The 21,464-nt window shown below is 43.2% G+C and overlaps 1 protein-coding gene across 1 annotated transcript in view; it reads right to left on the bottom strand.

The window, feature by feature from the left end:
• LOC309552348 (non-selective voltage-gated ion channel VDAC1) overlaps window positions 1–21,464 on the bottom strand; it is a 714,079-nt gene that overhangs the window by 364,479 nt on the left and 328,136 nt on the right. Inside the window, exon 3 of the mRNA XM_082253265.1 lies at window positions 17,319–17,368. Coding sequence (XP_082109391.1) covers window positions 17,319–17,368 — 50 coding nt within the window. The remainder of the gene's footprint in view (window positions 1–17,318; window positions 17,369–21,464) is intronic.

A 21,464-nucleotide genomic window follows, 5' to 3' on the forward strand; every position in this document is an offset into this window, starting at 1 on the left:
GACTTTTTTGCAGTCTAGCCGAGTACAGGACCCCGAAAACAAATCCCCACTTTCAGGCTTTCCAAGGGCATAAATTGTTGATTTCACTCCTGACTACCTATCACAGTTTCGGAGGCCATGAAATGCCAAGACAGCACAAACCCCCCCAAATGACCCCTTTTCGGAAAGTAGACACCCTAAGCTATTTGCAGAGAGACATGTTGAGTGTTTTGCAGATCTCACTTTTTGTCACAAAGTTTTGGAAATTGAAAAAAAGAGGAAAAAAAACGCATTTTCCTGAAATTGAAAAAAAGAGGAAAAAACGCATTTTCCTGTTTTTTCTTCATTTTCCAAAAAAAATGAGAGCTGCAAAATACTCACCATGCCTCTCAGCAAATATATTGGAGTGTCTACTTTGCAAAATGGGGTCATTTGGGGGGGGGGGGGGGAGTTGTGCCATCTTGGCATTTCATGGACTTCACAAGTGTGATAGGTAGTAAGGAGTGAGATTAACAATTTACGGCCTTAGAAAGCCAGAAGGTGCGGATTGGTTTTCCGGGTCCTGTACACGGCTAGACTGCCAAAAAAAATCTCACACATGGGGTATCCCTGTACTCAGGAGAAGCAGCAGAATGTATTTTGGGGTGTCATTTCACATACAGGTCCCTCTCAAAAAATTAGCATATTGTGATAAAGTTCATTATTTTCTGTAATGTACTGATAAACATTAGACTTTCATATATTTTAGATTCATTACACACAACTGAAGTAGTGCAAGCCTTTTATTGTTTTAATATTGATGATTTTGGCATACAGCTCATGAAAAACCAAAATTCCTATCTCAAAAAATTAGCATATCATGAAAAGGTTCTCTAAACGAGCTATTAACCTAATCATCTGAATCAACTAATTAACTCTAAACACCTGCAAAAGATTCCTGAGGCTTTTAAAAACTCCCAGCCTGGTTCATTACTCAAAACCGCAATCATGGGTAAGACTGCCGACCTGACTGCTGTCCAGAAGGTCATCATTGACACCCTCAAGCAAGACACAGAAATACATTTCTGAACGAATAGGCTGTTCCCAGAGTGCTGTATCAAGGCACCTCAGTGGGAAGTCTGTGGGAAGGAAAAAGTGTGGCAGAAAACGCTGCACAACGAGACGAGGTGACCGGAGCCTGAGGAAGATTGTGGAGAAGGACTGATTCCAGACCTTGGGGGACCTGCGGAAGCAGTGGACTGAGTCTGGAGTAGAAACATCTAGAGCCACCGTGTACAGGCGTGTGCAGGAAATGGGCTACAGGTGCCGCATTCCCCAGGTCAAGCCACTTTTGAACCAGAAACAGCGGCAGAAGCGCCTGACCTGGGCTACAGAGAAGCAGCACTGGACTGTTGCTCAGTGGTCCAAAGTACTTTTTTCAGATGAAAGCAAATTTTGCATGTCATTCGGAAATCAAGGTGCCAGAGTCTGGAGGAAGACTGGGGAGAGAGGGAAATGCCAAAATGCCTGAAGTCCAGTGTCAAGTACCCACAGTCAGTGATGGTCTGGGGTGCCATGTCAGCTGCTGGTGTTGGTCCACTGTGTTTTATCAAGGGCAGGGTCAATGCAGCTAGCTATCAGGAGATTTTGGAGCACTTCATGCTTCCATCTGCTAAAAAACTAAATGGAGATGAAGATTTCATTTTTCAGCACGACCTGGCACCTGCTCACAGTGCCAAAACCACTGGTAAATGGTTTACTGACCATGGTATTACTGTGCTCAATTGGCCTGCCAACTCTCCTGACCTGAACCCCATAGAGAATCTGTGGGATGTTGTGAAGAGAAAGTTGAGAGATGCAAGACCCAACACTCTGGATGAGCTCAAGGCCACTATCGAAGCATCCTGGGCCTCCATAACACCTCAGCGGTGCCACAAACGGATTGCCTCCATGCCACACTGCATTGAAGCAGTCATTTCTGCAAAAGGATTCCCGACCAAGTATTGAGTGCATAACTGAACATAATTATTTGAAGGTTGACTTTTTTTGTATTAAAAACACTTTTTTTTATTGGTCGGATGAAATATGCTAATTTTTTGAGATAGGAATTTTGGTTTTTCATGAGCTGTATGCCAAAATCATCAATATTAAAACAATAAAAGGCTTGCACTACTTCAGTTGTGTGTAATGAATCTAAAATATATGAAAGTCTAATGTTTATCAGTACATTACAGAAAATAATGAACTTTATCACAATATGCTAATTTTTTGAGAGGGACCTGTATACCCATGGCATGTGTGAGCATTATATCATTTACTGACAACTTTGTGTAAAAAAAAAAAAAAAAAAAAAAGAAAATAATAATAATTTTCCCGAAACTTGTGGCAAAATATAAACTATTCCATGGACTCATCATGCCTCTCAGCTAATAGCTTGGAGTGTCTACTTTGCAAAATGGGGTCATTGGGGGGGGGGGGGTTTGTGCCATCTTGAAATTTCAGGGCCTCTGGAACTGTGACAGGTAGTGCAGTGGTAAAATCAGCAATTTACGCCATTAGAAAACCTGAAGATGGGGATCGGTTTTCGGGGTCCTGTACACAGCTAGGCTCCCAAAAAGTCTCACACATGTGGTATCACTGTACTCCGGAGAAGCAACAGAATGTATTTTGGGGTGTCATTTCACATATTCCCATGGCATGCGTGAGCAATATATAATATGACAACTTTCTGTAAAAAAACAAAAAAAAACAAATTGTCATCTTCCCGAAACTTAGGGCAAAATTTAAAATACTCCATGGATTCAATATGCCTCTCAGCAAATAGCTTTGGGTGTCTACTTTTCAAAAAGGGGTAATGTGGGGGGTGTTTGAACTGTCCCAGCATTTTATGCTCAATCTTAGCCACACGTCACCCACTCTTCTAACCACTTGAAAACCAAGCCTTTTCTGTGACTTTTTGTTTACATGAAAAAATATTTTTTTTTCGACTCGGTCACAGGACACACATTATTATACGGGAACACCTCACATTGACACAAATGCATGGCAAAAGCAAAGGCCCTTTCATGTATTGTTCTGTCTGATATGTAATTTGACTGATGAATTGTAAACCGGTTTGGAGCAGTCTTTCCTGCTCAACAAATGTGCTTTAAATAAGAGCTACACTTGCAATAAAATTAGTTGTGACTGCACTACGTTTGAGTGCTATGTGTTGTCATAACTCCCGGCCGGACGGGGCTGAATTCACTATCTAGAAAGGGGGGTTAGCAACTGAAGGGCTGTAATATCATCGTGATTGCCTCCTGACAAGATTTGAGCTAACACCCCCAAACATTATATATTTCTTTAAAGCAGAGGCCCTAGAGAACAAAATGGTGGATGTTGCAAATTTTTTTGTCACAAGGTATTTGCGCACAGATTTTCCAAACGCAATTTCTGCGAAAAAAAAACATTTTTTTTAATTTATTGCACAAATACACTATATAATTTCAAATTGTTTGGTAAAATTTAAAATATGATCTTATGCCGAGTACATAGATACCAAACATGACATGCTTTAAAAATTGCGCATGCCTGTGCAGCGGCAACAAACTACATACATTTTTAAAAGCCTTTAAAAGTCTTTACAGGTTACCACTTTAGACTTACAAAGGAGGTCTACTGCAAGAATTACGAACTCGGCCTGGCGTTCGCGGCGATACCTCACATGCATGCTGCAATTGCGGTTTACATATGACATTAGACCAATGCTTGCGTCCGCCATTGCGCGCAAGCACGGGGGGACAGGGGGGGGGGGGAAATTGATTTTTTTTATTTTTTTTTTATTTTGCTTTTTTATGTTATTTTGACACCTTTCCTTTCATTTTTTGTTATCATTTTTATTGTTATCACAGTGAATTTAAATATCCCCTATGATAGCAATCTGTAGTGACAGGTACTCTTTTTTTTAAAAAGATGGGGGTCTTTTAGACTCTAGATCTCTCCTCTGACCTTAACGCATCTGACCACACCAAAATTGGTGTGATAAAATACTTTCCCAATTTCCCAATGGCCCTGTTTATTTCTGGCGAAACAGAAGTCATGAAATGCTTGTAGCTTCCGGTATCCTAGGCCATAGAGATGAATGGAGCCATTCTCATCTCCAATTAGCTCTATGGTTAGATAATTGAACCACCGGCTGCACTCTCGGGTTAACCGGTGGGACAGGAGAGCTTGAGAAAAACCGCGGAGGGCGGTGGGGGAGGGAGCCAATTTTCCGCTAGGATTGTTTTTACATGTAAGCTGACCGCTGGCTGTAAAAAACGATACCAAGATGATGCCTAAATCTGCAGGCATCATCCTGGTATAACCACTCAAAGTCCAGCAACGTACCAGTACATTGCTGGTCCTTGTTTGGCATATAGTGTAGTTTATTTTTTTTTTTTTCATGCAGCCTGTGGGCTGAACGAAAAAAAAAAGAGAACCGAACAGAAATCAGCACAGGAATATTGTGTAGTATTACTCATCATTAACCGCCCAAACAACCACCCACTGAATTGAATGATGGGTATACATGACAATATTCCTCGCATACCTAAATAGAATTTTAACTGCAGTGCTGAAATCAGAAAATCACCACAGCTGCTGCCAGCAAAGGTATCCATATATGCTGTTCGCAAACACTGTTTGTGTCAGAATATATAAAATCAATGTGGCAGCTGACGAGTACCTGCAAGAGAAACAGGTTAACAAAAGAATGAAAAACAAACAAAGTACAGTAAAAGTACAGTAGGAAGAGTAGAAGAACATATAAAATGACTGACAACTGTTTTTGGATTTTTTTATTTTTTTTTCTAACTGTTTTTTCTGCGTACTGCGATTTTCCAGCTTGGGTCTCTCAAAATGTCGATAGCCATCGAACATCTTTCGAGACCCTGAGTTTGTGTGCCCTACACTGTGTCATGCTGTACCCTACACTAAAACTCCACTAGTGTATGGTAGCGCTCAAAACATTCCCCGATGCAGAGACCAGGTTGGTCAGGACATCTGGGACAATAATAGCGGGTGTCACACCTACATCAGCGCCTGCTACAGACACGACATCTTCTTTGGGGTCGTCTTTGGGTAGGGGTACTCGGGAGGACATGTGGAAAAGGTCTCTCATGCAGCCGGCTCACTGCATCTGGAAGGGGAAGGTGGGCAGGCATGCCTCCTGGGTACAGGTAGGCAAGGATGATCGCTTCCTGGAATTCCCGGAAGGATCCAGTTCGTCCTGACACCCTGTATAGGACAAAGGCGTTCAGCATAGCCAATTGGTATAAATAAACAGACACTTTTTTGTACCAGCGTCTGGCTTTATGGGCAACTAAATACGGCGCCAAAAGCTGGTCGTAAGGTCCACCCCTCCCATATTAAGGTTATATTCGTGGACACAGAAGGGTTTCTCCATAACGCCAGTTGCCGTAGGAATTTGGATCGTCGTGTCTGCGTGAAGGGAGGACAGAACATAAACATCCCGTGTATCCCTCCACTTCACTGCAAGTGTCCGTTTTCAAGCAGGCTCTCTCCCCCCCGACTAAGACAGGAATTCACAAGCCGTTGGGGGAAGCCCCGGCGATTAGGTCGCACGGTGCCACATGCGCCAATTTCTAATTCAGAAAGATGACTAAATAGTGGCACGCTTGTGTAGAAGTTGTCCACATACAAATGGTACCCCTTTCCCGATAAGGGTGACACCAAGTCCCAAACTATCTTGCCGCTGGTCCCTATGTAGTCTGGGCAGTTGGGGGGCTCCACACAGCTATCTTTTCCCTCATAGACCCGGAAACGAACTGTATAACCTGTGGCCCTGTCACACAGTTTATACAACTTGACCCCGTACTTGGCACGCTTGCTGGGGAGGTACTGTTTCATAGCAAGGCGGCCAGTAAATTTAATCAGGGACTCGTCAACGCAGACAACTTGTTCGGGGGTAAACAAGGCTGCAAACCGCTGATTGAAGTGGTCTATGAGGGGGCGAATTTTGTGGAGCCGATCATATTCAGGGTCTCCCCGAGGACGACAGATTTCATTGTCGCTGAAATGCATAAATCGCAGAATTTGCTTGTATCTCGCCCTGGACATGGAGGCAGAGTACATGCACATATGGTGAAGTGGGCTAGTGGACCAATATAGCCACAATTCACTCTGGTTATGCACATGTGGAGGGAAAGGCCCAGAAAGATTTTAAAATCGGGAACCGTTATAGGTTTCCAGCCGAATGGTCTGGCAAGGGGCGAATTTGGGTTGGCGGCGATAAATTGTTGTGCGTATAAATTTGATTGATCCACAATAGATCCGTAAAGATCTTCCGTAAAGAACAGCTCAAAAAAGTTCAGGAGCGTAAAACCAGCTGTCTGGTGTATTCCAGGTTTGGCAGTGAATGGGGGGGGGAAGTACTGGCGCTGTAGAATCAGTGGGTTGCCAATTGGGATATGCCAGCGCATCAGGGAGGGCACTATGGGCTCTACGGGCCTGTCTTCGAAAACGCGGTGGCTGCGGGCCACTACTCGTGCTAGCCACCGCACCAGCTTCAACTGCCCTTATGGGACTCGCCACGTCACCAAGTGTTACTGCAGTGCACCCTGTACTAGGCTTGCCAGGTCACCAGAAGGTTGAGCGGACGTAGTACGGACACTCTGCTCCATACGAGCACCCTGCGATTTCTGCATCTCAACAACTCCAGAATGGAGTCGGGTACGCCTGGGTCTAACAGGGACCCATCTGTCATCGGAGCTATCTGTCAGGGAGCTGCTGCTGTCATCAGGTTCGTATACGGACCCCGATTCTGCCAGTGAGGCTTCCCCATCACTCTCATCTGACATGGCCAGTATACTATAAGCCTCTGCACTACTGTACAAACGTTTGGTCATTTTGGTAACTAAATTTGCCGGTACAGTAGTGTTGACTCACAGGTAATAAAAGCACCTGGTTTTCAAGGACTATTTCAAGCGCTACCACAAAGAACTGCTAATGCTAGCAGGGATCAGGCCTGACTCTGCTAACACAGCGGTTTGTGTGTTGTTTTGTAAGTGACAGTAATATATTGATTACTACACTTGCCTGGGTGGAAGGGTTAAAACGCAGGTGCTGGCAGGAATCAGTGCTGATCGTGCAAACACCGCGTTTTGGGAACCCTAAACTATGGGGACGCTAGTATAGTTATGATCAGATCAGATATTGATCTGTTCAAACACTATACTAGTAATGGAAGTGTGTGTGTGTGTGGGGGGGGTAATCAAGGGGTTATTTCTAACTATGCGCCGGGGATCTGCGCTATTTTAGACTGACACTAACACTAGCTAATGTCACCTGTGTCACTAATAATAGTGATCAGAAAAAACTGTACACTATAAAAGTGACACTGTGACAGAGCAATAAAGGGGTTAACAATCACACTAATCCAAAATACAGTAAAATACTATATTACGTGTGTATTAGGGGGTTAACTGGATGTGATCAGGGGGGGATCAGGGGGTTAAATCTTTATTGGGAGGGGGTGGCAGGTATCCTAAGGATAAAAGGAACGACCGCAAGCACTAAACCTGGTCACAAGTCACACTTATACGGGTATATAGAAAATGCTATATACTGTATACAGTGTGTGTTGTTGACAGGGGGTTAAATCTTTATTGGGGGGGTGGCGGGGAGCCTAAACCTCCTTGGGACAGAAATTAACTTGCTAGCGCTAATTCAGGTCACAAACACACTAATACAAAATACAGAAAAACAGTATATTATGTTTGTATTAGTGTGCAATGTGACAGGGGGGAAGGGGTTAACTGTGGGTGATCAGGGGGGGGATCAGGGGGTTAAATCTTTATTGGGGTCCAGGAGCTCCTCAGGTGGTCAGGCAATGGTGCCGTAGAGTCTCATTTCCACATGGCTCCGTGTTCAGAGAGGTGTTATCGCCCTGTGCAGCTAGTGATTTCCCTCCCTCCTCTATGCCTGGTGCTGCGAGACTACAGGGGACTCAGGCAGACAGCAGCAGAGCCGATATTTCGGCATATTTTTTGAGACATACCCCTCTGACTGGTCAGTCAGTAAAGGACAGCTCCAAGATGGCGCCGACCCTCCCGCAGCGGGACATGCGGTGGGTAAACTGATTGAGAAGGGAAGCACCCCTCTGATGGAGACACAGGACACCCGTGCAAAGAGTCCACACCATTCAGCCTCCCCAATGGCACCCCATCTGGAAGGTGCGGCGGTGTCTCCGATTCAGTCAGCCCTGACATGGCGGTCTCAGACTATGGAATGGCAGGAAATCCTCGCTACCATACCCACTAAACAAGACATCACAGAGATGGCGGCATCCATCGTAAGTACTCTTACTCAAGAGATTAACTCACTTAAACAACAAATCGATTACACAGAAAACAGAGTGGAAGTGGTAGAATCAGGACACACCATATTATCTTCCAAAGTAACTGCTCTAGAAACTTCAAATACAGTAATATAAAGGCAGATACAAATCCTGCAATTGCAACAAGATGATGCAGAAAATCGCAGCAGACGAAATAATGTTCGGCTACGTGGAATCCCAGAGCTAATCCAGGGCCCAGAATTGAGGTCTAAAATAACCGCAATTTTTAATGAGCTCTTGGAGCGACCCCCCACAGAGGCAATAGAACTTGACCGGGTCCACAGAGCACGTGCCCCCCGAAGTCTAGGCAAAGACCACCCACGGGATGTGCTAGTAAGAGTACATTTTTTCTATATTAAGGAAGAAATCATGAGGAAAGCCTGGGCAAAGGGTCCTATGGAAAATGAGGGGTTTACCATACGCTTACTCCCAGACCTTTCCCGGCGCACATTAAAGATGAGGGCCCTCCTGAAGCCTCTATTGGAGGTAATACGCTCAGTGGGAGCTACTTATCATTGGGGGCACCCCTTCCACCTGGTTGTTAAGAAGGGGGGGTCCTCTTATGTCTTACGTTGGTTGGACCAAGCACCGTGACTCTTCACTTTTTTGGACACCCCACCAATCCTGATCCCTGACTGGCTAGAGGAACCCCGTAACCAACCCTCTTTAACCCCCCTTTTCAATAGATCTCAATATTTAAGGGACCAGCAACAACATGGAACAGATATCTCTAGAAACATACGAGAAGATCCCAGGCCTACTGTGTGAAGAGATCAAATCAATAATATTATGTGTATAATACTCTTAGAAGCCTTTTGATATCTTTGGGCCCCTTAGGGGCCAGGGGAACATGGTAATAGTGGAGGGAGGGATATGCAATATATAATAAGTGGGGGGGGGTGGGATACAGGGGAGTAATGGACCCATAAGATGAAGCCACAGGAAGGGAGTAAATAATGTGATGTAGCTATTATTGTGCTGTGATCGAGACCACAATATCCCTCCATATTGCCTTAACTTGTTCTTCCCTGTTTCTATCTCCCCATATGTTTCAATAAGATATAGGGCGGTTGCCTGCAGGCTGGGGCTATGTGCACTCATATTTTGTATTTTTTCTTTTTTTTTTGTACACTCTACGGAGCTATTAGGCCTTCTACCTCCCCCATATTAGGCCGCGCTAAACTGCGCAAGGTTAAATATTAACCCTTATTTAGATGTATTACGTGCGGACCGATAGGAAGGGGGAAGAAAAATAAAAGTATAAATAAAAATCTGTTTTTCCTTTTTCTCCCCCTTTTTTTTTTTCCAACCTCTCTTTCTTTCTTTTTATTTTCTCTTTTTTCCCCCACCCATCCGGCAGAGACAGGGACACAGAGGTGAGACATGGCGGCTCCAGCAGGTGAGACGATATCAAATCTTAAATTGACCACTTTAAAACGTCCGAGGCCTGTCCACCCCGGAAAAACGCTCACGACTGTTATCTGATATGCGACAAAGCCATACGCCTATAGAATTTTTCCAGGAAACCTACTTTAAGAAAGATCTGATCCCCAGACTGTATAATAGGGATTTTCCTTGGGCATACCACGCCCCCTCGCCCATCCCTAAAGCAAAAGGCGTGAGTATAGTCATATCCAAAAATATCCCATGGGCATTTAGGGCCCTACAGGCCGACCCCCAGGGCAGGTATTTGATGATTAAAGGGATGCTGGGACAAAGAGTAATTACTCTTGTGAATGTATATTTCCCCAATGCCAATCAAATACCCTTCATGTAGTCTTTAACATCGACTATATTGGAATTCCATGAGGGGCATCTGATAATGGGGGGTGTCAGAGAAACAGCCATGCTGCAACTGGCGACTCTGCCAGTACTTCCAATGGCCGCAATGGACTCAGGCCATAGACTCATTGTCAGTGAAATGGCTGTGCTGCAAACTGGCAACTTTGCCAGTACTTCCCATGGCCGCAATGGACTCAGGCCATAGACAAATTCACGGGCCTATAAAAGGGCTCTGCTCAGCCCATCAAATTTCTGGATTGTCTTCAGCTCTTCGTGTTTCCTGTGCATTTCTACTTCCTGGATTCCAGTTTGACCCGGCTTGTTCCTGACCGGACTGCTCTCTCTCCTGGCTTTGACCCTCGGCTTCGTCTCACCATCCCTGCTCCAGTTTGGCTCTCCCGTTATCTGATCTCGGCTTGGCTCACGGACTTGCTTCCTGTCTACCTGCCCTCCAGTACCTGATCTTGGCTTCCCCACGGACTTGTCTGCTTCTGGCTTTCCTACTATACCTTTGGCTTGCACCTGTTGCAGATTCCTGTGTTTGACCCCCGGCCGGTCTTACACCTACTGCCTGGTTGTTCCTGGTTCCTCCTTGGACTGTCCGGTGTATTCCTGCCCAGCACTCTGCTAGAGACCGCCTGTCTACCATCAGGACCCTGCCGGCAACCAGTGCTTCTGTGGGCGCTACACCCTGGGGTGTGCCGCACTCAGCCGCAAGGGGAGCCCTCTCTGCATCTCAGCCTCAGATCAGGTACGTGACAGGGGGAGACTTCAATTTTTCACCAGAGCCCCTCATAGACACTTCACAAGGAATATCGCAGCTATCGTACTCTCGATTAAACATATTGAAGAGGGAAATATCCCTTTTAGATCTGGTTGACCCATGGCGAATAATGCAAGCTGGGGAGAGGGACTATACCTACTATTCAGCTACACACAATACCTACTCCAGAATAGATAGATTTATGGTATCCCAGAACGACCTCCCTCTGATTGCTGCTACTCATATAGATTAATTTTCCTTTTCAGATCATGTACCTGTTCATCTGTTGTTTGAGTGGGACTCTGGACCACCGAGATTAACGACTTGGAGATTAAATGAATCTCTCCTGCAGATCCCCACTGCCAGGGCTGAAATTGATGTAGCCCTAACAGAGTATTTCGCGAATAACATTGACCCGTTACAAGCACCCGGGATAACATGGGAAGCACATAAGTGTTTTATTCTGGGAGTAATAATGAGGATAGGCTCCAGACACAAGCGAGATCGAGAGAGGGCGGTAACCGCGCTTTTAGAACGCATTACAACATTAAGCTCTTCCCATAAACAGTCTCTGGCGAGAGAACACCTAATCCCCCTTATGAAAGCAAGGGAAGAGTTGAATAAACTCTCATTTCCGAGAACAGTTCGGAACCTTATGATAACCAGAAGAAAATATTATGAGTTTTTAGACAAACCGGGAACAATGTTGGCGAGAGCCTTGCGCGGGCCACAAAAACGCACAGTAATTTCACAAATACTGTTAAATATTTATTCCAAATTCATAATTCGGCACTTATTGGACTTATATTATATTCACAGCAAGCTTGCAAAATATATGTGATTTTATGATTAATCATAGTATTAATACAGTATGTGTGAATGACCTTGATCCGGTGATTAACAATGGAGTTCTTCATCTGAGCTGAGACAGTAAAATGTCAGATAATTCTGGAGTATGTAGCTAGTTGGAAGATGACATATAAGGTATCTGTGGGATAGAATGTCACGGAAGTAAGAATAGGATCCATGTGTAATACTAGGAATGACATATATTAGTTTAAATATGTTAGTTAAGGATTAGTGTAATTCCAGTCATAATTAATAGTATTTGTATGTATTTACTCAATGTTATACTAGTCATATAAGTTGGTTATATATGTTACTTATTATGTAAGATAAATGATGGTTATTTAACATGACATCAGCCACACTAGACGTTACAAGAATAGGGTGTTACATGTGGGCTTGTCAATCAAAGTAGTTCAAGACTAATCAGCTTTTTGGTCATATACATATTAGGAATTATGACTTTATGGGCTTAGTACCTCCTCTTGTATAGTATAACTGACGTTAGCAGAAGTTATGATGCCATACAAGGCTTGGAGTATGGAAAGATGATGACGTCTACATGTAGGATAAATTGTCAAGTGGTTCACACACTCACTCAGACTAGGGCACACAGACACTCAGACTAGCGAAGATCACACACATTACTTCTGCTCTACACAAATCTATTCATAGACTCTTTTTTTACAACCTAAGCAGGTGTTTTGCTCTCTGAAACCTAGCAACGTCATTTCCTGCTTCAAAACTAGACATTTGACACGGAAGAAGGACACACAGTGGAACACACAAGGCTATATTGCCATGAATTCACGCTGAACACATCTTTTCCATGAATTATTGTTTTTGTTCTTCATATTTTTACCTACACTGAACTGAACTGAACTGTCATACCTTTTACATTGTATTGTTGATGCCAAGTGTGTTTGAATAAAATCACACTTTGTTTTTAAAGTCAGTCTGGCTATCAATGCTAATCAAATCGAAACGCCTTAAGAGATTAAATATAGAGAAATATTCTATATTTTACAAATACAAAACACAAACGGTCGGAAAATTCACTCTTCAGTTGAGATCGCAGAAGAATTTAAGGCGTATTTTAAAGCTCTATACAATTTGTCACCTATAGATGCAAGAACACACAGGAGAAAATCAATGTGGCGACGGCATATATACCAGCATCTGATATGCCTCCTCTGTCGCTAGAACAGACGACAGTTATGGAGGGTAAATTTACAGAAAAAGAGTTGACCCTGGCCTTGTCTCAGTCTAAGTGACATAAGGCTCCCGGCCCTGATGGATATACCCTTCCATATTATCAACAATTTATGCAACATTTGAAGACCCCTTTATTATTATACTTTAATTCGATTGGAGAAGGAGGAAGTATGCCTTTAGATTCTCTAAGGGCCTATATAACTTTGATACATAAGGAGGGAAAGGATCAATCACTGTGTGGGAGTTATCGCCCGATCTCCCTGCTCAATACCAACCTTAAATTGTTCGCCAAGGTGTTGGCAAACCGATTAATACCTTAGATCCCACAATTGGTACACTGGGATCAGGTCGGTTTTGTTCCAACCAGGGAGGCGAGGGATAACTCGACCCGAGTGGTGGATCTGATACACAGTACTCGATCAACGCAAACCCCCATGTTGTTACTTTCCACACACCCCGAAAAGGCTTTTGACAGGGTGGCCTGGGAATTTATCCAGGCTACCCTGTCATATATTGGCCTAGGACCGTGGATGTTGGGCTGCATAATGGCCCTATATACATCACCCACGGCGGCAGTACGGGTTAATGGGTGGAGATCGGATTTCTTTGAGATCAACAATGGTACGAGACAAGGCTGTCCATTATCCCCTTTGATTTTCATCCTAACCTTAGAACCATTCTTGTGTACAATACGCAGGGATGGAAATATGACAGGTGTCCGGGTGGTGGGTGAACACCACAAGGTAGCGGCGTTTGCTGATGATCTGATTTTTTTTGTGATGAATCCTATTAAATCTTTGCCGCATATACTGGATGCACTTCAGGTATATGGCAACATATCTCACTATAAGATAAATCTCTCTAAATCTGCGGCCTTGAATGTTTCTGTGCCCCTGGACACCTGGAGATCTATATGTACAGCCTTCCCTTTCCATTGGTCCACCAGCTCGATAAAATATCTTGGGGTGAATATTACGGTGGATCCTGGGAACCTTTATTCAGCAAATTTTTTGCCCCTTTTGGGGATTATTCGTTCGATTATCCAAAGTTGGCAAACACTCGCACTGACTTGGTTTGGCCGATGCAGTGCACTCAAAATGAACATATTGCCACGTATTTTATACGTTATGCAAGCTCTTCCAATATCGGTCCCTGGGTTGTTTTTCTCTCAAATACAAGCACTGTTTCGATCTTTTGTGTGGGCTACCAAATCCCCTTGGATTGGGATGCGGATCCTCTCTCCCTAAAGATAGGGGGGGGGGGGGGGGAATTGGTCTACCAGACATTCTCCAATACTATAGGGCCTTACACCTTATGCGAGTATTGGATTGGCATTGCAATTCCACTACAAAACAATGGGTATCTCTAGAGAATGGGATGGCTGGCCGGCCTGTTCCTCTGGCCCCCTGGCGAATGATATACTTTATTCGCACCCGACAATTGGGCCTACAATACGTGGATCCTGTAGAGTACAAAGTCACCCGAAGATAGCGCCATTGATATCTCCTATGACACCAATCTTAGGCAACCCTGAATTTTTACCAGGCTGCATGAACAACAGGGTGACTGCTTTGGCTCAGGTGGGGAGGGTGCGTCTCATGGATGTTTGGACAGAGAAAGACACGCCATCTCATTTGGAGATTAAGGCATGGCCAGGGTTGAATCTAGATCCTTTAAGTATTCTACAAATCCGACATTTTCTTCTACATCTTCAAAGGCAGGGCTATTCCCCGCGAGCATTGTCCCCATTTGAGACATTATGCAAGGGGGGGGGGGGGGGATCATCTATCCCACATGCATCTTTTTTTATGCGATGTTGGGAGTAACAGTGAAGGAACAACCTCTGCTGTATATACGTCAATGGGAATATGATCTCAAAGTTTCCTTCACCCCCATACAAATCGAAAAAATCTTATCAATGGTACACTGGTCTTCCCTGGCCAGCAGATATCAGGAAACTAGTTACAAAATTCTCACTCGCTGGTACAGAGTCCCTGCACTCCTGCATAAAATGGATGGGTCGATTCCAGATTGTTGTTGGAGATGTGTTGCTGAGGGAGGCACAATGATGCATATTTTTTGGACATGTCCCTCTCTGAGGGATTTTTGGAGGGAGGTGGCTCTGGTGATTAAGGAACTTACCTCGGTGGAGATGGGCGAGGATCCAGCACTGTGCCTACTTCATCTTGCGAGGGGATCAATTAGGAAATATAGGAAGTCTTTGATAGCCCACTTACTCAATGCTGCGAAAGCCTGTATTCCAACAATGTGGAGACAGACATGTACCCCTACGCGACAAATGTGGACTGCAAGAGTAAATGAAATACATTGCATGGAACTCCTAACCGCAGCATTAAACAATTCTGAGGAGCAAACCCGAATACGCTGGTCACCATGGTTACAATTCACAAGCTCCGATGAGTATATACAGCTAAATCTGTAATTCTAGGGATATCTCCCTTATGTGTATAAGGAGCGAGCCTCTAGACCCCCCTGACTCTGCCGGAGTCGTAGGTTATCTTTTTCCCTTTTCTTTTTTTTTCCTTCTCCCTTCTCTCTCTCTTCCTTTTTTCTTCCCTCTTTCGATCGGTCTGTAGGTGGAGCCCCCCAGGGGGGGACAAATGGGATACGTACAGAGAGGTAGAAGGAATGATACATAAAATCTGTTATATATTATTTTTTTATTCCTCTATAAAGTTAAATGAAACTTGTGATTGTTCCGACAACAACAGCTCTATTTGGTTCAGATGGTTTTTTTTTTTGGAAAAAAACAGGAAAAATTTTCTCCTTGGGGTTTTTTTTTTTTTCTCACTTCACAAATATAATGGACCTAAAGTTATACACCAAATGATTTCACAATATTAGCCACATAGCACTAAAAATATTTACACTTTTTTTTTTTATTATTATCAAAGTATATTGGGGAATTATCCCCTCTTTCCCTTTTTTTTTTCCCTTTTTCACTTCCCACTTTAAGATTGGAGTTTGTGAGATCACTTTTCACGGATTGTTTTACACTTGTTGTGTTTAATTTTATTTTTCACGATTGGAATTGGGTTATATTGAATTGTATTGAACGTGGTATTTTCCTGTTTTAAGAAACATCTGAAAAATGAAATTTACTGTATCCTTAAAGAAAAAAATTTAATAAAAATGCTTTAAATTAAAAAAAAAAAAAAAAAGAAATCTTTATTGGGGGTGGCGGGTATTTTAAGTGAAAAAGGGAGGGCCGCAAGCACTACCTACACCTGGTCACAAATCACACATATACGGGTATATAGGAAAATGCTATATACTGTATACAGTGTGTGTGACAGGGGGTGTAGGGGTGATCAGGGGGTTAAATCTTTATTGGGGGGGGTGGCGTGGACCCTAAACCTACTTGGGACAGAAACTAAGTCGCTAGCGCTAAGTCAAGTCACAATCGCACTAATACAAAATACAGAAAAACAGTATATTACGTTTGTATTAGTGTGCAATGTGACAGGGGGGATCAGGGGGTTAAATCTTTATTGGGGGGGGGGGGTGGTGGGTATTTTAAGTGAAAAAGGGGGGCCGCAAGCGCTACACCTGGTCACAAATCACACTTATACAGGTATATAGGAAAATGCTATATGCTGTATACAGTGTGTGTTGTGACAGGGGGTGTAGTGGTTAACTGGGGGGGGGGGCGATTGGGGGTTAAATGTGCCTATCTAAGTGTAAGTCTATGTGCTTGGTGCAGTACTTAAAGTTAGATGTGCTCTCCTCTCACGCTGGATCCAAAAAGGATCATGGGAGGGGAGAGCACGTCTTTTCTGAACCTGTGTTTACAATACACAGGCTCAGAATGTAATCTGATTGGGCAGGACCGATCAAGAGGTCCAGGCCAAAAATGATTGGCCTGGACCTGATGACTGATCGATTCTGAACCCAATCAAGCCATCGGCGGGCAGTAGTGACGTACCCGTACGTCACTTTGCCTGGGCGGGGCTGACCGCCGCAGTATATGTACTTGCGGCGGTCGGCAAGTGGTTAATATGACGACTGGCCTCAAAGACCACTATGGAAACTCAGAAAAATAGAAGCAGTGGGGCAAAGGTAGCCCAGTACCGGAAAAAAAAATTAAGGTATGAGAAACAATTGAGCTGCAAATATCTCGGAATCTGCTAATTGTTTTGATATGAAACTTTCATTAAAAGGCAACCTCATCTTATGCAGTTTCCTACTATATGCTCAGTTTGAATTTGTGACAGGCTTAAGTTCATATTTTACAAAAGAATATGTGACCAGATAACTAAACAAAAATAAAAGTACATGTGAATCAAGCCTGTTATATTTATAGTACAAATACATTCATAGAGAAAACATGCTACTGTTTAATTTTGAACTTACCAGTCCATTTTCAGATTTAGTTTTCAAATCAAGCTTTATGAAGCCAAACCCTAAAAACGGAAAAACACACAATTTATTACTTCCAGTAGAGAGATGACCCTATTTTCTAAATTAGAATAGGATTCAAAATGACTTGTAAAGAAGAAGAATTTAAAAGAAGAATTTAGCACAGGACATCTCTGGACCTCTCTGGAAATACAGTGCATCCAGAAAGTATTCACAGTGCTTCCCTTTTTCTACATTTTGTTATGTTACAGCCTTATTCCAAAACGGATTAAATTGTTTTCCTCAAAATTACTCAAAGAATACCCCATAATGACAACTTGTAAAAAAGTTTGTTTGAAAACTCTGCAAATTTTAAAAAATAAAAAAATTACATGAAAGGAATGTATATATAATTCCACGCTATGGATTTGTTTTGAGTATAAATGTCTAGCTGCTGCCCCCACTACAACAAACCACAGAGGTGGCCTCTGAAAGGAGTGTATTAAATGAAAGTGGGTGTAGGTGCTGCTTTACAGTTTAGTTAAATATATTAAATAAGTCCAAATGTCATCTTGCGTAAATAGTGTATGGTCCCCTATCTAAAAATGAGACCCTGTGCGAGTTAAAAAAAATTAAATTACATAAATATAAAAAATTAGAAATTGATGAAAGTTGTGCAAATGGTGCATGTGCAAAACAATGCTTATGTTACAGTACCTATGCCGCGTGTTCATGTATATAACCAGTGTAAATCGAATATTAATACTGTCCACACTATAGAAGGTGCAAGTGCAATGATAAAAATAATAGTAATAATAAAAGTGACTGTGTGCTAAATAACCTGAGTGCAAATAAATATTGTGCAAACAACAAATATCAAAATATACAGCAAACCACTTAGTAGAGAGTATCCTCTTACATAAAATATTTTGTTCTTAAACAATACAGTTCATAAAGTGGTGCAAGGTGTCCTAATAAAGTCCACTATTGCGGAGTATTGCTGTTCGCTGCAGTGCATCAATAATAAAAAAAAAAAAAAAAAAAGTAAAAACCGCTTCAGTAAAACCAACTATTCCAAGAAACAACCCGTTGTGCGATGGCTCCCAATGCTCTCACTCGTGTCCCCCACTGGGGTTACACTCACCAGATAGCAGGCGCTTTTAAAGGGGTATTCGGCTTTGTGTGTATTGCCTTTAAGGGTGACTCCTCCCGCCTCCAATGAATAAAAGTGTCTCCCCATGGATATGAAAAAGATAATTTCCATAGTCCAGTACCGTTAAGATGAATTTTATTGAAGAAAATAGTTCACGGATACAGGAGATGTAGGCAGTCCGGGTTAGGAAAATGAAGCTAGACACACAGCCAAAATAACAAAGGAATGGCTACGGGAGAACTCTGTGAATGCCCTTGAATGGCCCAGCTAGAGCCGAAACCGATTGAACATCTCTGGAGAGGTCTGAAAATGGCTGTGTACCTGCGCTCCTCATCCAACCTGATGGAGCTTGAGAGGTCCCGTAAGGAGGATGGTAGAAACTGCCTAAAAATAGGTGTGCCAAGCTTGTAGCATCATATTCAAAAAATAATTTGAGGCTGTAATTGGTGCCAAAGGTGCTTCAACAAAGTATTGAGCAAAGGCTGTGAATACTTGTATACATGTGATTTTTTTCGTTTGGAATTTCTAAAAAAAATTGCAAGGCTTTCAAACAAACTTCTTTTACGTTGTCATTATGGAGTACTGTTTGTAGAATCTTGAGGAAAATAATTAAATTTAATACATTTTGTAATAAGGCTGTAACATAAAATGTGGAAAAAGTAAAGCGCTGTGAATATTTTCCGGATGCACTGTATATCAATGCGCCAAGCTGAACTTTGCCCCTCAGTCTCCTGCTTATCCTTCTGCATTGCTATTCAACCTGAAGCTCCCTGAAATACTCCCATCCACACTGGATCTTTCTGCCAGGAGGTGGCAGAAAAATCTAGTGTTAAAAAATTGGATTTGTCTTACTGTAAAATCCTTTTCTGATGTTCATTGACAGACACAGCTCCAGAATCTTCTTGACCATTGGGTTATGCTGCCCCCTACAGGAGTAGGACACTAGACAGGACAAAGATTTACCACGCCTATGGGGCAGTCCAAGGGGTTATACTCCCACTTCCTGCTAAAGGACTTTTTGTTGCAAGCAGTGTCCAAAGAAAATTAACCCAACTCAATAGAGGGGTGGGTGCTGTGTTCGTCCATGAACATCAGAGAAAAGGATTTTATGGTAAGACAAAAATCCAATTGTCTCTTTTGTTCATTGACAGACACAGCTCCAGAATCTTCTTGACCATTGGGACATCCCAAAGCAGTGTCAAAATAAGGGGTGGGAAAAATACAACAGAAAAAATTCCCAAAAGCTAAAACTAGCCAACCAGGTAACATGGAACTCAACCAGGAACAACTGAAACTCACTTGAAAAAAACAATACACCCTTAAAAAGAGGACCAGGTCCTCCGCAAAACCTTGCGTTCAAAAGCAGCATGCGCAGATGCCAACACATCAACTTTGTAGAATTTTTTGAAAGTGTGCACAGACGACCAGGTGGCCGCCTTGCAAACCTGCATCACTGAAGCCTGATGGCGGAAGGCCCAGGAAGCACTAAGCGCCCGCGTAGAATGCACCTTAACAGAGAAAGGAGGAACCTGACCCTTGATCGAATAGGCCTGCACTACCGTCTGGCTGATCAATCTGGAAATGGTCGTGGCAGATGCGGCCAACCCTTTGCGAGGTCCATACATAAGGACAAAAAGTGAGTCTGATTTTCTAAACAACTCGGTTGCCGCCAGGTACAACACCCTGATCTCCCGAGCCACATCCAGAGAATGCAAGGCAAGCTCCTTAGGATGCTTAGGCTTAGGACACAGGGAAGGCAACACAATGTGTTCATTCAAATGGAAACCAGAGACAATCTAGGAAGGAACGACTGACAACAGCAAAGCACCACTTTATCTCTGTGAACCACCAGAGAAGGTGAAAGACAAGTCAAGGCTGCCAGCTTGGACACCGTGCGTGCGGAAGTAATTGCCACCAAGAAGGCTCCCTTCTGGGACAATGTGAGCAGAGGAATCTCGCAAATATTTTCAAAAGGCAGTTTTTGAGGGAGCAACAGTGACAAATTGAGATCCCACGGAGGCAACAGAGACCGCACAGGTGGAGCCAAATGGCGAACCCCCTATACAAAGGTGCAAACCAAGCAATGCGTAGCCAAAGGACGTTGAAAGAAAATTGCCAAAGCCGAAACCTGGCCCTTGATGGTACTCAGGGCCAGGTGCTGTTCCACACCTCTTTGGAGGAACGCCTAAATACGAGCCACCGAAAAAGAATGGGGAGGAACCCCCAGAGACTCACACCAAGCAATGCATGCTTTCCAAACACGGTGGTAAGTCTTCCTAGAGGTAGATTTCCTAGACTTTAACAGCGTGGGAATCACAGAGTCTGACAACCCCTTATATCCTTGAGCACCTGGCTTACAACAGAAACAAAAAAAAGTCGTTAAAGCTAGTGACTGTAAAGCAGGATGGAAGATCAGCCCTTAGGCCAACAGGTCTTCTCTGAGAGGGAGTCGCCAAGGGACATCAGCGACCAGCCATACTAGATCCACGTACCAAGGCTGGCGAGGTCGGTCTTGGGCCACAAGTGTTGTGGAAATCTTACTAATATTTATGTGGACGTTTTAGGATGTATTTTTAGTTAAATTGCCGTTATGTCTCCCAGTATCAGTTTACCGGTAATCGCTATGCACAGAAAATATTGCTTTAACTGGCCTTAAGGAAAGACCTGTTATCATGGAAACCTTCCATTAACCACTTAAGCCCCGGAAGATTTTACCCCCTTCCTGACCAGGGCCTATTTTGTGATTCGGCACTGGGTGACTTTAACGGACAATTGCGCGGTCGTGCGATGCTGTACCCAAACGAAATTGATGTCCTTTTTTTCCCACAAACAGAGCTTTCTTTTGGCGGTATTTGATCACCTGTGCGATTTTTTGATCATGCGCTATAAACAAAAAAAGAGCGTCAATTTTGCAAAAACAACAATATTTTTCACATTTTTTTATATGAAATTCCCCAAAAAAAATGTAAAAATCAAAATTTTTTAACATTTTCGGCCAATTTGTTTTA

This window comes from Pelophylax lessonae (genome assembly GCF_965119305.1).
Source record: "Pelophylax lessonae genome assembly, chromosome: 4".
NCBI lineage: Eukaryota > Metazoa > Chordata > Amphibia > Anura > Ranidae > Pelophylax > Pelophylax lessonae.